The sequence below is a fragment of the Anopheles arabiensis genome, chromosome 2 (assembly GCF_016920715.1).
Source record: "Anopheles arabiensis isolate DONGOLA chromosome 2, AaraD3, whole genome shotgun sequence".
Lineage (NCBI taxonomy): Eukaryota > Metazoa > Arthropoda > Insecta > Diptera > Culicidae > Anopheles > Anopheles arabiensis.
Genome location: NC_053517.1, coordinates 89,791,662 through 89,805,840, shown reverse-complemented (window position 1 = coordinate 89,805,840; position 14,179 = coordinate 89,791,662). Strand labels below are relative to the sequence as shown.

The 14,179-nt window shown below is 43.7% G+C and overlaps 1 protein-coding gene across 11 annotated transcripts in view; it reads right to left on the bottom strand.

Moving 5' to 3' along the window:
* Positions 1-14,179, bottom strand: part of LOC120896128 (RNA-binding protein Musashi homolog Rbp6) — a 592,490-nt gene that overhangs the window by 323,309 nt on the left and 255,002 nt on the right. For 10 of the 11 annotated variants that reach the window (XM_040300013.1, XM_040300010.1, XM_040300009.1 and 7 more), the window contains 2 exons: positions 5,286-5,339; positions 4,592-4,676 (listed from right to left, as the gene is read on the bottom strand). In XM_040300013.1, the coding sequence (XP_040155947.1) occupies positions 4,592-4,676; positions 5,286-5,339 (139 nt within the window). The remainder of the gene's footprint in view (positions 1-4,591; positions 4,677-5,285; positions 5,340-14,179) is intronic. The other variant, XM_040300015.1, reaches the window with a different exon arrangement.

Genomic DNA, 14,179 nt, shown 5'->3' with positions numbered 1-14,179 from the left:
TTTAAATGAGCTGATTTTCATGCAAATGCACGAATATATTCTTCAACCCGGTCCGCCAGCCCGCCACGATTGCCTCCCGTCCCGCCCGTTCGGTTCGGTTTACCTCTCTTTTAACTTTCTGCTAAGGGCTACGACGGAAAACTTCTTCACAATGTGGTTGTAAGCAGCGAGTTGTTAGAGGGCAAAGAATAAAGGATGGTAAAGAATAAAGAATAAAGGATGGCCAAACCACAAGAGCTAGCGAAAACCCCACTTCGTGTTCGCTATTCCGTGCGTGTGCATCTGATGGGAAAGTGATGAAATGAATAATATGTAAAAACGATAGTACGAAGCGCTGGGCCATTTTTTTTTTTCGCAGAGCTCTCATAGTGGCAGGATGAATGGACTTTTGCTTAATGAAACGTTTCACCGAGCGTGTGAGGTGAATTTTTGTGGGTGGAATTTTTTCCTTTCTTTATGACAGGGAAATAGATGAATATGTTAGACGGAATTTTTTTCTTGCGAGGTTATGGTTGGCAATCGAGCGAGCTTTATTGGGGAAAATTTGTATACAACAAGGTAAACATTTCTTATTCATCATTTGCCATAAAGTCTTGAGTCTTTCTGCCAGTAAGAAGACATCTTTCGATAGCTAATCCAACTGATAAATTCTTTACTATTTTGTGCTGTTGCATATTGTGCTCCTAGCGTACCCTCTCAACTGAAACAACGACTCAATCAACCTTTGGCATTATGCAGAGCTTCCACAACCCTACAATAAAAGAAGAATGAAACAAAAAACACGCTTCAACACTGGGAGGCAACCCACATGGAAAGGGTTTTAATGCCAGCTGCTTTCGGCACCATCTCTCACCATTCGAAAACCCGCCGAAATCTATCGGGAACGTTCCAAACCCCCTCACCACTGGCTTCGTTCGTAAAGCAAATCTTATAAATACTTCAAACAAAAACCACCTTACTGTTCGGAGGATTTCTCGGTCCGATTAAAAATGTATATCCGGTGAGCCGGTAAACGATTTACATACCAGAAAAAAAGGCGGAAGAAAAACAAGAAGAAATTTACATATTCAAGAGGTGAAGAAATGTGTGGCCGTTGCCGTACGCAAACACCACTATTTCACCGTATCTATCGGTATCCCTTCGAATGTAAATTTCATCGAACGACCGTAGCATCGGGCATCGGAGAAAATATACGCGCCCGTGCACGTGCGTGTGTGTATATGTTTGGTGTGTTTTTTTTATTTTATTTCTTTTTGTATATTGTACCTTCAACCTAAAGGGAAGACATCCATCAATCGTGCCAGAGAACCCGGCACCAGGCAGGTGATTGAAAGAACATAAAAAAGGTACAACATGTTCGGGGCGACCAAATATAGGCGACCAAACGACCGGGCCGTGAAGCGTATCTGGAATTTAACGATCACACGATTGATTAAAGAGTCAAAGGTAAGATATCTTACGTGCCAAACGTGTCGGAGGAACCCAGAAGGCAAATTTGTCTCCAATTGAAAAGGTATTGTGAGATATTTTTTAAAACGAAGAAAAAAACATATCAAGACTTATCAGTGTCAATTTTCACAATTAGAGGTTGCCGATGTTCAACAAGATATTACAACAAATTCATGTTTTGAAGTAAATGAAGTAAAACATAATTGAGGAGATTTTTTTTTTTGCTGAGAATATTGCATTCAGGTTAGGTAATATAAATTGGTGAGTATCCTTAAATGTAATTCTTTGCTACTTGCTCATTTGGTGATTTAACGATTCGGGTATTCCGGGGGAAAATACCTCAACAAGGGATATGTTTTTTCCAGGAACATATAGAGATTTTATTAATGTACACAAGCATATGGATAACAATGCTTGCTATTTTAATAAAATATTTCATAAATGAAAAACTGAGAGTAAAATTTTCAGACACTTGAAGCAAAACTGATCTAAATTTGGTCCACTCAAATGAAAATGGATAAAATATTGTAAACGCCTCGTTAAAATCCCTATAATGTATTTGTACATGACGTCATGCTGCTCTCTTAACCATTCACACCCTGGTGACACGTGCTAATAGAAGTCAGCAGTTTTTGTTATTTGTTGTTGCCTATGCTACGAATAATAAAAGCAAGATTTCTGAGCACACTTGGCTGAAGGATTGCGTTCAGAATCGGCGGCAACCGTATGGAAGGGGACGGGTGCGCTACTTACCCTACTTAACAAACGTAACGGACCGGACCCGTAGGTCTGCCAGCCCGAAACCAAACAAGCAGGAGCAAGACACCCGGAGAGTGAAATTAAAATGAATAATAAAAAATATGGTCCTCCCAGGAGATGATTTAACAAGAATTATGTTTGCTCGAGGACAGCACACGCCCACACCCACCAGCGTGCCCGCCGGTCCGTGGGTGTAACCATCGAATTATACTCGGCTCCAGCGCGTCGGGTTTGCGAAGTCCAAAGTGGGGTCGGTTGGTGGAGCACACGCACTCACACAACTCACAAGCACAGACACGCACACAAATCGTAAGATAAACATGTGGGTGACATAACACGCTTCGCACCATTTACGAAATTCGCCACCATAGGTAGCTCCGGCTAAACAAGCGGGCAGGTCCTAAAAATGCTCCGCCAACCCATTCGTCGGACGGTACGCCGCCGGTCGCACGTTTATGATTGCCGGACCAAGCGGAGCCTATTTTCAACATAAAAAAAAACTAAAAACGGACGAAAAATAGCAACAGTAGCACGAGCGGGAAAAAAAATATCGCACACAAAACAAAAGAATCACTCCCACCAAGCAAGACTGCGGAGCGATTTCTTCCGTTCTCTAAACTCCGGGACACATAATCCGAACCCGAGCGGTTAGAATATAAAAGGACCCGTTTTGTTTTCCTCCCGCGGCACGGGTGGACACACGGCCGCCCATCTTCGCCGCACAATGGCAAGCATATTTATTTTCCATCAGCCTGTTGTTCTCGGGATTTAGCAGCTTTAGCAGCAGCGCGTGCATGAAGTCACACAAACCGGTTGGGTTGGGGTGGTCGAAAGGGCCGGGACTGGCGGTACACAAAAATCTCAAGATTAGTGGAGGATGCCTAAAAGCACCCTGTTGTCAATGGTCGCCAGTGTCGTCGCGAGCTGCCCCGTCGGCAAGGGAAGAAACCAACCAACCAAGGCGGAAGACCAGCAAAAAAAATGCCATTGATGGATAAAAGGCTGTGGAGCAATAAAACAAAAATCGCTGTCACACACGTGCTCACACGCACACACGTGCGCTTCCGACACATAAACTGTAAACTGGGCACCGCAAATAAAGCAATCGTTAACGGGAGCATTCGCCCGTTACGGAGAGAAAGAGAGTGCTGCAAGGCCCTGGAAGGGCAATGATTCCGTTGCGCATCCTTTTCCCTTCGTTGCGTTGCGGATTGTGTTATAGAAAGTCGACCGACAAGAATAGAACGGTCAAACAATTTCACCGGGCAATGTCATCACTGCCATCACTTTTCGGTGGGTGGGATTGTGGCGCAAAGGGAAACGAACGGAGAATGTTTATGTTTCGCGCGGCCAGCACGCACATACTCACACATTCGCAGCATAATTTAAAGAAAATAAAATTTGATTGTTATTTCAGCGCTGCGATGCGGAAATGGGTTTATGGGCTGGAAGGATTTCCACCGCTTATGGTGATTGCGAGCGATTTTCTCGGACAGTTTATGGCGCCGGATCGTGGTGGAGAGCGTGAAGAAGAGCAATGTTTGACTTTGGGAATTTGAGTTTGGGATAATTTGGACGTTTTGATGAGTGAATGAGTGAAATAAGTGTTATGAATAGATAATGTTCTACATTTTTTGCTTTGTTTTGATATTTTATTCAATATGCACAAAATTTGGAACTGTGTAGCCTTCAACAATTATAAAGGACCTCAGTAAATTGGATGAAACTCATACTTTAAAACTTATAATTATTCAATACCATGGTTCTTTTATTCTAACGTACTGTTATACAGAATACATAATTTATGATAGCCAAATAGCCGTAAGCCTCTAAAGTCTTCAACAGTTACAAGGGATCTCAGTAAATTGGATGTAACTAATCCTTCATAACAGTTAATCCTTTATTTAATTATTCAATACAATCAAATCAATATAATCGGCATTATAAACTATAAGGACAATCATGGAAATTGTATAATTGTCTTAGGAACTGTTGTAGTGTATAGCATAGCCATATGTGCATATGCTTTAAGGTTCACAAATCACAACAGTGAATAGGGTACGTTGCATTTTTGTTTGATTGTTTGATGGCGAGTTTGATGGTCACTTTCCCTTTCGATCGCCAAAAAAAGATCCGCGAACGTTTTTATGTTTCCATTCTGACGCGATTCTATTGTGGATTCAAAAATGGCACTTTTGTGAACGTATTACACATTCACGCTTGATTTTACCGTGTGGAAATCACTATTTTTCAGCAGCATATAAAAATATGTAAATCTGCACAACAATAACCTTACACATATTTAAGAAAAAATGTATCCGACACTTAAATTAAACCCCTTAAAATACACTATTTTTATTACAAACTTTGCAAATAGACTTACCTTTTTGCCATCTAATTCATGGGTACCATGTGCTAACACTTTGTCTACGCTGGCAGGATCGCCGAATGTGATGAAGCCGAAACCCCTGCAATGAGATTGAAAGCCCTATTAGTAGCGGCAGACTGGGAAAGACATTCTTGCGTCCCTTCAGCCATTCTAAAGCATCATTCAGCATGGAAGGTGAATCGATCCAACCAATTAACTAGGCGCAAGGTGTTAGGGTGAGTTTGGGTAGCATTTTGCTGTTCTATCACAGAACAACAACAAAAACACGCTTACAATGCATCTCTCTTCTGCCATCGTCTCTTTGTTTGCAGAAGTGTTTAATGCGGTGTTATGATGTTAGTAGTTAAGCTGAATTGTTTTAACAAATATGGTCCTGCGCGTTTTACTTCTTTATACACAATCAATCAGTAGCCCGACTCACCCGACTGACCTTCACAAACAAAAACAGGGGAGCTGTTAAGAGCAAATCGACAGTTTGTTAATCTTTTTTTCCTGGTGCATTTCAATTGCTTCATGGGCACTGTACAACTATGCTTGCTGCGCTCAGTTCCACTTGGATTTGCCCAGTGGAATGATACAGTACAGTACAGGAATCATAAGCTACTACGGATAGGCAAGCTAACGGCACGGTACCATCCGCTACCGCAGGGACCGCCGCGATTCGTTACAGAGAATGTAGCACACCTACCTTGGTCGCGAATACAGAGGAGCCGAGGAATCAGCCAATCCCATCGCAGACGAGCTGAAAGAGAATGGTGTACTCGTTTCAAACTAGTTGCATGACCGCAAAAATGGTTATTGTTATTTGTTACAGTGTTGCTTTGAGGTATGGAAAAATTGGTATTATTGAAGTGAAAAAAAATAATTGAAAAATTCCATGGCAAAATCTAAAAACAAAATCCATAAGCAAACTGAGAAGAGGTATCGGTTAGCGAAAGAAACAAAAAAGATAAGGAAATAGCGCCGAAAACAAGCTAATAAATCACAAACCAAAGATCATACTGCTACTGAATTCGGCTAATGATTTGGGGCAATCGCTAAAGTAAACTAACCAACAACTAACTAAACAAACCATGAAGCAATTTCACACTTTGCAGCAAAGAAAGAAAGCAAAGTACAAATATGTAAGATACGAAAAAAAAACCCGCAAACAATGCAATGTATATCGCATGTGCAGGGGAGCGATTTTTTCGCAGCACATGATAACGATACGATACTATGAGATGTGTTAGGCAGCAGCAAATATCTTAAATTATCGAAATGAATGGACCAACCATCACGTCCGGTCCAAGAATGGAGTAGACACATACACCCGCACACCCAAACACACGCACACACACCCACACACACACGTCTCTGAAGCAGGAAAGCATTAAATCAATTTAAAGTATCATGGATTAGATTTAAACTCCTGACAATATATCACACACCGCGCGCCTCCATCGTCTTGGAAACCTCAACCCCTCACCGATGGTGGTTGTCTGTTTAAGCCCTCGCGGTATTTTCCACTCATGCTCTGCACGCGCTCTCTCTCTCTATTTCTCTCTCATCATCATCATCTTTCCGGCACAAAGAAACCGCCCGTTTCCTTATCGCGTCATCCTGACAAAGTAGAATGTACAAGGATTTTCGCCAATTCGTTGCTGGTTCAGGAGTTTTTCAGGCAACACCGATACTCGCTTTCTCTCTCTCTCTCTCTCTCGCTCTTCTCCTTTCTTCTTTTCCCTTCACACGAAAGTTTTGAAGGAATTTTCATTTTCCTACACCCCAAAACCCGATCGTATCGTTTCAAGTGTTTAGCAAAGATGAAAGGCGATATCGAACAAAAAAAAAATATGGATGCAGCGGCGAGGCAAGGCCCGCGCAAAAAGACAACGCTACCGCACGCGCAAAGAAATGCTACAATGGAACAACAATAATAACGTGAAAATATGAAGCACACACACACACACAGACACACCGTGCAGGTCACAGACACATCATCATCCTCACGATGCTCACGAATGCTCGAATGAGTCGTAAGCGTAAATCATTGTTGTTGTGGTTGCTTTTTTTTACCTTCCTCCTCGATGCTTTGCAGCTTCCACCAATGCTCCAGGAGTTGATGATGGTTATTTGTGAGAGGGGCCGAAGCAAAACGGGAAGGGACAGAGAATGCATGGCTGCACAGCAAAAAAAAATTGAAAATAAAGAACAATCTTACAGACCGACCGCATCCCTTCCTTTCACCAACACACACACACACACACACACGCCACACAAGCCGAAGGCGATATAAGCTGCTTGAGATCCGAAAGAAAAGGAAATCGTCTGCCAGCGAGCTGCCTGCGGGCTAAGGCGCAATGGGATAAAGATGGAAGGGAAAAATCCCCTCCATTGACAAGCGGTCATGTGCTATATGGTGGTGGTGGCGAGGCCAAAATCTAGGAGAGCGGGTGGACATGGGATATAAAAGGGATAAAAGTTGATGCAGCAACAGCAGCGCGAACCCCAAACAACAACAACAACAACAGCAAAAACGATTCGAGAAAAATCTCATCAATCATATGACGATAATGAATTTTTCTCTCAATTTTGGCGTAGTTTTTCCGTTTTTCGGTGACGTCTCATTTCGTTCCATACTGACGAGAGGAGTTTTAGGTACGTCGTTGAAGTGAGGGATGAATTTGAAGGAGGGGTGACTTGTTTTTTTTTTTTTTGGTTACGATAGACATTCCTTGGAACGATGAGCTCAAAACAAAAATTCCACTGCGGTAAGAAAAGTACTGCAGGAACAGGAAAAGGAAGGAAAAAAAAACCGGCAAAAACAGGCAAACAACTGCTAACATTGCTTTGGCGGCCAATTTGTGCGGGAAGGGGCACGGGGAGCGAAAGAGAAAACATACGGACAATTTGTTACTTTCCACCACTGTCATTGTGGGTGATCGTGTAGCCCCCTCTTTTTGGGTGATCTGTGTTTCGCCCAGTGGTGCTTGCAAGACGCGATATTTGTTCGCAGCACCTTCCTCACACTCACACAGTAAGCCCCCGCAGACGGGGTTTGGAGCAGGGTGGAATAGAAAAATAGAAAAGGCGGTGGAAAACTACGCGACTTTTAGAAGACAGCAGCAGCAAAACGGCCAACAAAAACGAACGAAACCCCAAAGCCCTGGCTGCTTTGGGCATTTGTACGGTAGCAGCAAAATGACGGCCGAGCACAACCACAACAAAGCAAATGCGCGCGAGAGAAGCGGCGCAAAAACTGTTATGAAAACCATTTTAACTGTGAATCGGTCGGTATTGGTATCTTTTGCGGAAAATGGATGGCCCAAACCCAGTTTGACGTACCAAAGGACACACATACACACGCACGCCACAGTCAGCTTTTGAATCCTTTTTTTTTTTTTTTGGTTCTGTTTTTGCTTTCTAGAAAACCCTGCCCCGTTTTCGCTCTTCGCTGAATGTTCGATTCATTTTATCGCCGTTTTTTTATGCCCAAAAGAGCGTTTTGTAGCGAGGGTAGGCAATTGGGTTTGGGTGGCGGCGGCGGCGGCAGATCGCTCGTTCCGAATTCCCCGTTTTCATCCGCCAAAAATTGCCGAACGAACGATGGCGACCAGCTGCTACTGCTGCTGCTGCTGCTGCTGCTGCCGTTGGGTAATGAAAACCCATCAAGCGATATTTTTCCATCATTTGCTCATATTCAGTCACTCAGGGAGCGTGCTCGCGTGTGTGTGTATGTATTTGAAGGGTTGTTTTTGTTGCTGCTGCAGCGCTTCAAACTCGTTCTTTTGATCGGTTTTACCACCGAACAGCGACAAAACAAGCGCGCCCCGACCGCGCAGCACTTCTTCGGCTCCCTTCTTTTCCATTGTCATCCGCTGCTTTCGCTTTGGCAGCAGCTGGGCAGCATCGAGCTGAATGGCGGCGGCTTCGGATGGCTTAAGCTCGTGCATCGGAGTGGAAAATGTTTTATTTTGTGTATGGAAGGATGATGGTTGGCGCACATACCACCAAATGGGAGAGGAACAAAACGATACAAAATCAAACGGAGCCAGTGCCGAACGAAGGCTGCGGTTTGTCTGTTGCCTCGTATGCGACACGAATGTGTGTATGATTTTACTTCAGCTCGAGCTTTTCCATCTCGTTACCGTCAATTGTGCGGATCACATGACGTCGCTTTCCCTATTCAGCTTGCAACAGCGTCAAGCGTTTCGTTGACTGAACGAATTGTCATTATCACTCGGCAGGGCACTAAACAAACTAATTAGATTGAATTCAATTTATTGATGGAAACATTGAATTTCCTACTCTAGTGAAGCTTTAGGGCTATCTATCGCTCTATCATACTACACCTCCGACTATGCATCTATGGCTTTGAATTCATTTAACTGCATTCTTCCAGCGCTAGTCTAATCGAACTTTATCACAGGTTGCTCTTACCAATCGAGACGCAAGTTAGGGGTTGTTTTTTCACAAAATTTCTTTGACCTTTGGCTACATTCTTTTTTGTTTCATTTCATTCTGCAATTATGCTCGCTCTGCTGACAATGGTCGTCTGCTCATCCGTCAAGCGAGCCGGCGGCCAATCTGTGTGTTCGAACATAGGGAAGGACACAATCATCACAGTTAGTGAAGTGACAGCTATAACAACTTACGTATTACGGGGATGAGGTTTTTGTACTGTTACGTTAAAAAAAATAGTGCAATTATATGATGAAACAATTGAACTTTTGCTCTAATCTATCAAATATAGGAAATACATATGTTAATGCGATTGCAACCCGCAATCGAAGAATGCTTCACTCAAAGGGGTTGATATTTGCCTTTTTAAACTACTCTAACGTAAAATGCTCTGATAATTAGTGCTTATGAAATCGAATTTGTTGCTGTGCTTCTCTCACGACAAGGTATGGGTCGGAAAACACGATTAAAACCAATAAAGCTGTTTACGCATGCTAACCAACACGCTACACGTCCGATCTTAACAAACCGACCGCTTCGAGATGCAGTGGCATAAACCACTCTAAAACACCCCAACTACGATTGCTGTATCTCTCCACCGTCTTAAGCATTCCATTTCACGTTCGTCTCAACCTGGCGCGAACGGATAATATCACAGCTGATCGTTAATCAATGGCTTCCGCAAACGGGCCCGTGTACCGTACGAGCACGGCATTTTGCTCTTTCATAATTACGCAGAGCCAACTCACCGCATCTTCTACAACGGGCCGCGTACTGCTCATTTGCTCCCGTTACACCAGTCATTATGACTCATTCGGAATAAATTAATACGGCAGCACCTCGGCACCGTTTGCTCGCCAACCCTCCGTCCTCGGGCCATAGCCATGGATGCACACACACACACACACACTTGAAGGAAAGTGTTTGCCTCGCGCACGATGTCCACCGCGTATACGCAATCTCAGCAGCAGCAGCATCATCATCGTCTATTGCATCCTAATTATGGATCGATAATGATTCGCCCAGATGGCACTACTTGGACGCGTGGTGCTGCTACTAGTTTCGGCACCGGCAACCAGCGCTCCATGTACCGTGAGAGTGTTAACGCGTTCACTTTACACCGAAAACGGCGCTGTTCTAGCTTTGCGGTACACGGCAGTAGTGCGCTCAATCCAGCAGGATACAGCGCGCGCCTCAGCATCAGTGTCTAGCAGCGCCAGACCGCACACCACGCCTCGCAGTCAAGTACACGCTGGCTGGATCGGCATCTACATCCAGCGGGCAGAGCAGCGTTCGGATGGGTTTGCAAGGGTTCAATCAATGCTAATGTTGGGTTTTGGGGTTACGCTCCTGCGCTCAGCAACCGAGACGGGAACGTGCCGCCCTGGGGGGGGGGGAAGGGCCAGCTCAGCAAAACGCACCTTACGGTGGGTTGTTTCCGCTTAACGCTCCGGCAAGTGCTGCCGGCCTGTTTCGGTCCTTGCTGACCGGCCAGCGCGCCCATGCACAGCCCAGGTTTCCGGCCGGCCAACCACCAAACCCGAGCGAACCTGCTTACTCGACTCGAAACTGCGGCCGTTCTTTCCCGCACTCTTTCACCAAGCACCAAGCCGACGAAAGCTCGCACACAGCGAAGGACACTCTGGTGGGCTTGGATGGCTGGGTGAGCTTATCCTTCGCAAGCTGTCAGCCTGTTTAAATTAATTAATCGATATCACATTGAAAATCTGCTGCAGTCGACAGTTTTACAGCGCACGGCGGCAGCCCGAGAAGCACAAGACGCATCGCACACACACTCACGTGTACAAACACTATTTCCATCCCGCTTGCTCGTCCGTTTAACTCCCAACACCCGATTGCTTCGGGTCTCTTACATCTCCATACAACCCCTCTTTCATCCGCGTTCACCAGCATACTCCTCTCAGTCGTGCCCCCCATCGACATCCGCTTTGTAATGATGCGCTTAGAGGCTAATGTTTACCTCGTACGATGCTTTACCGATGGGGATAGGGGGGTTTTGGGGATGTTGGCACTGGTTTGAATGGAGCATGCCAGTTTTGCCTGGCACGTGGGCGTGTTTTTTGTACTGTACAGGGTAGCGGGACTGGGTTTTTTCCTCTCTCACACAATATTTGCTGATTGAACTACTTTGCGTAATCAGAACCACACGTCAAAGTGTGGTACCACTTGAATAAGGGGGTCTTGTCAAACATTTCTGAGGGAGTGCGCAGTGCTCATGATTCAGAGCACATGGGTTAAGGACAGAATGGTACAAGGGACGTGCTACATATGCTGACTTTACTTTCATTGAGCGTATCATAAATCATTATAATAAGAAACATCAATTTAACACACAATGGAAGCATTGCTGTATCAGTTGAAGGTGAATGGTTTAACAAAAGTTCCACTGCATTACTTATTATTTTATTAGAAATTAGTTGAGGGTTTTGTAATGTACGAAAAGGTAACGCATTCTGTCACGAGTAAAAAAATAGAAGCACCGTAGTGCTTTATCCAACCTTCATGCTTATTAAACATAAACGCTTATTAAACATAAAAACAACATAATCGCGTTTGTATTCAGGTATTAAATTAAATTAAAATTAAATTGGATGGAACATTGTAGATTTGAACAGTTCATAAACACAGTATTTATAATATAACCAAATGCATAATGCATTCACCAATATAAACTTAATTTCAGAATAGCATCAAACAGCAAAGCAAAGCTATCTGCCATGCACCTTTATAAAAGTGCAGCGATCATCTACAGTCAAAAAGATATTTGCTTGCTCCAATTTACCGTACCAAAAATAAGCATTAGCTTTTTCTTAATTTTCATACCCTGAGGTATGAAGGATAAAACCAATAATAATCATGGGGACAATCAACAAAACGGTCAGCCTTTTCTGCCAAAATAAATAGCAAAGCTCTCTGCAACGTTCGAAATGAAAAGCAAACATTGCATTTGAATTTCTCTGGTTAAAATAAATATAAATTTTCTGAAATCCACAGAGATTTATTTTTCTTACCATTGTTTTATCCAACGGCATCGTTTCTTTTCGCCTTGTCAAAACACTCCCAAGAAAATAGCGCATCGGGAAATTAAAAAATACAACATTTCCATGTTTAGATTGATCATCGGTGGTCGCTAGTGCGGCACAATATGCACAACACTGGACAAAGGGACGATAAATTCCACTGTCCAGTGTCACCACGTCGCTTATGCTACTCACGACCAATGGTTTGTCTCAATGACACAACCCATTTCAAAATTGCTTCGCTGATATCGATTTAAAAGAGAGAGATAATAAATAAGTTTTCCTCCATAATATGATTGTTCGCGAGGTGCGCTCAAAAACTATCCTTTGCGCTACAAACCAACACTCGAACTTAATCGAAATAAATGAGCAAAACATTAACTTTTATCTTGCAAACGACATTTGTCTCCGTGGAGGTTCTCCCCGCCCTTGTGCGGATGCACTCTCCGTGCGGACGCATTAGATGAGCTTTTCGTCATCTTTTAGCACGGACGATTGGGGCCAGTTTTCGTAAATTTCATCTCCTCTTTCTCGTTTCTTGGCTACGTTAGCAAACACTGGTGTCTCGAAATGCTTCCTCATTTTTTTCTAACGAATTTTGTTAGAAGCGTCAGCGTCACTATCCCAATGCTCTTCGCCCCTCTTCCTTGCCTGTTGAGTTTAAGATAAAGTTTTGAAAAATCTTTTCCGACTCGCTTGCTTCTTTTCGTCTTCGACCGTTTAGTACGATCTTCCTCCCAATGCAATCCTCTGGGAATGGGAGGAAGAGTAAATTGCGAAAACTACTTCCTGTTCCGAATTGAACTGGCACAAATGCTTTCGCTCTGTCACTCTCTGTGGGCAGATTTACCTCGCCTACCATTTGGCTCCTCAGCACGATGCAGCTAGTAGTGATTTCTTTATTTTTTTTTCGGTTGTATTGCTCATTCGTAAACGACTTTTTTTTTTGGGTTTGGTTTGTTTAAGTTTTTGCCTCCTTGAGACCGAGTAAGAGACTGTGAGTAATTTTTCATACCACTTCCAAGGGTTTTTTTCGCTGGCATTCTATTGCTACTTTTTACCCACCAAGGACAGCAATGCACATGTACGCATACACGCATCCGTACCGAGGCTTCCCCCATCTGCTCGTGTGATGATTGGCGGCAATGGGATGAAATTTGCACTCTCATCATATTCCCGCTGAGCGAAGATTTGCTTGACTTCCAGAGCTCCTGCATTGCCTTCCCTGCTCCGCGTGCCGGTGCGGCTTTCCCTAACTGGAAAATGGCTGCACAATCTTTACCGAACCTGTTCAACGAACCTTGTGCATTAGGGACAGAAGGGAGAGTCATTGCCGAGCGAAAAAAAGTCGAAAGCAAACTACGAAGATATGAACTAGACTCTTCATCAAATCGCATCGTTCATGCTTTTTATCAGTTTTCAGAACCAGGACGGCAGCCTTTTTGCGTGTGTGTGTGTGTGTGTGTCTCTGTGTGATGAATGACGTGTCCCCTAGGCAAGAGCAGTTCGGAAGTAGTGGAGCTACCAAAATTGGCTAAGAAATGGCTCAAGCTCGGTGGTGAAATAGTTTGACTTCCTACAGTGCATTAAACAAATGGCTGACACTTAGGCGCAAGTGAATGATGCTGATGTGCCTTTTGCCATTGAATGGATAGTTGCTTTAGGTCCAATGCTCTCCAGAATTGCATTTTGCCCATACAATAAAATGATTTAAAATTTGCATCTACTCCGGTTTCTAATCACACGCGAAACAAGCTTTCATCTCTCTTCAGCCATTCGACTTTCATGCGTTATTTGTTGAAATTCATCCTTCCAAACACTTCAACCCATAAAAAACGCACACATTTGCATGTAAATCATGCTCATCTCCCCCGAATCACCTTTATATACCCAGTGTATGTGCCACACGTTAAGAAGGATCGCTTTTGCATCTTCAGCCGTGGTGAAATGAATCTTACGCGAATACATTACAATGGGCGGGTGTTGCCAGGGCCATTTTTGCGAAAGAAATCATCCTAAAGCAGAGCTCGATCATAATGCGCTCCAAAACGACTGTGAGCAGCGCATTTAAATTTTATTGCATAAATTATTCAACCGC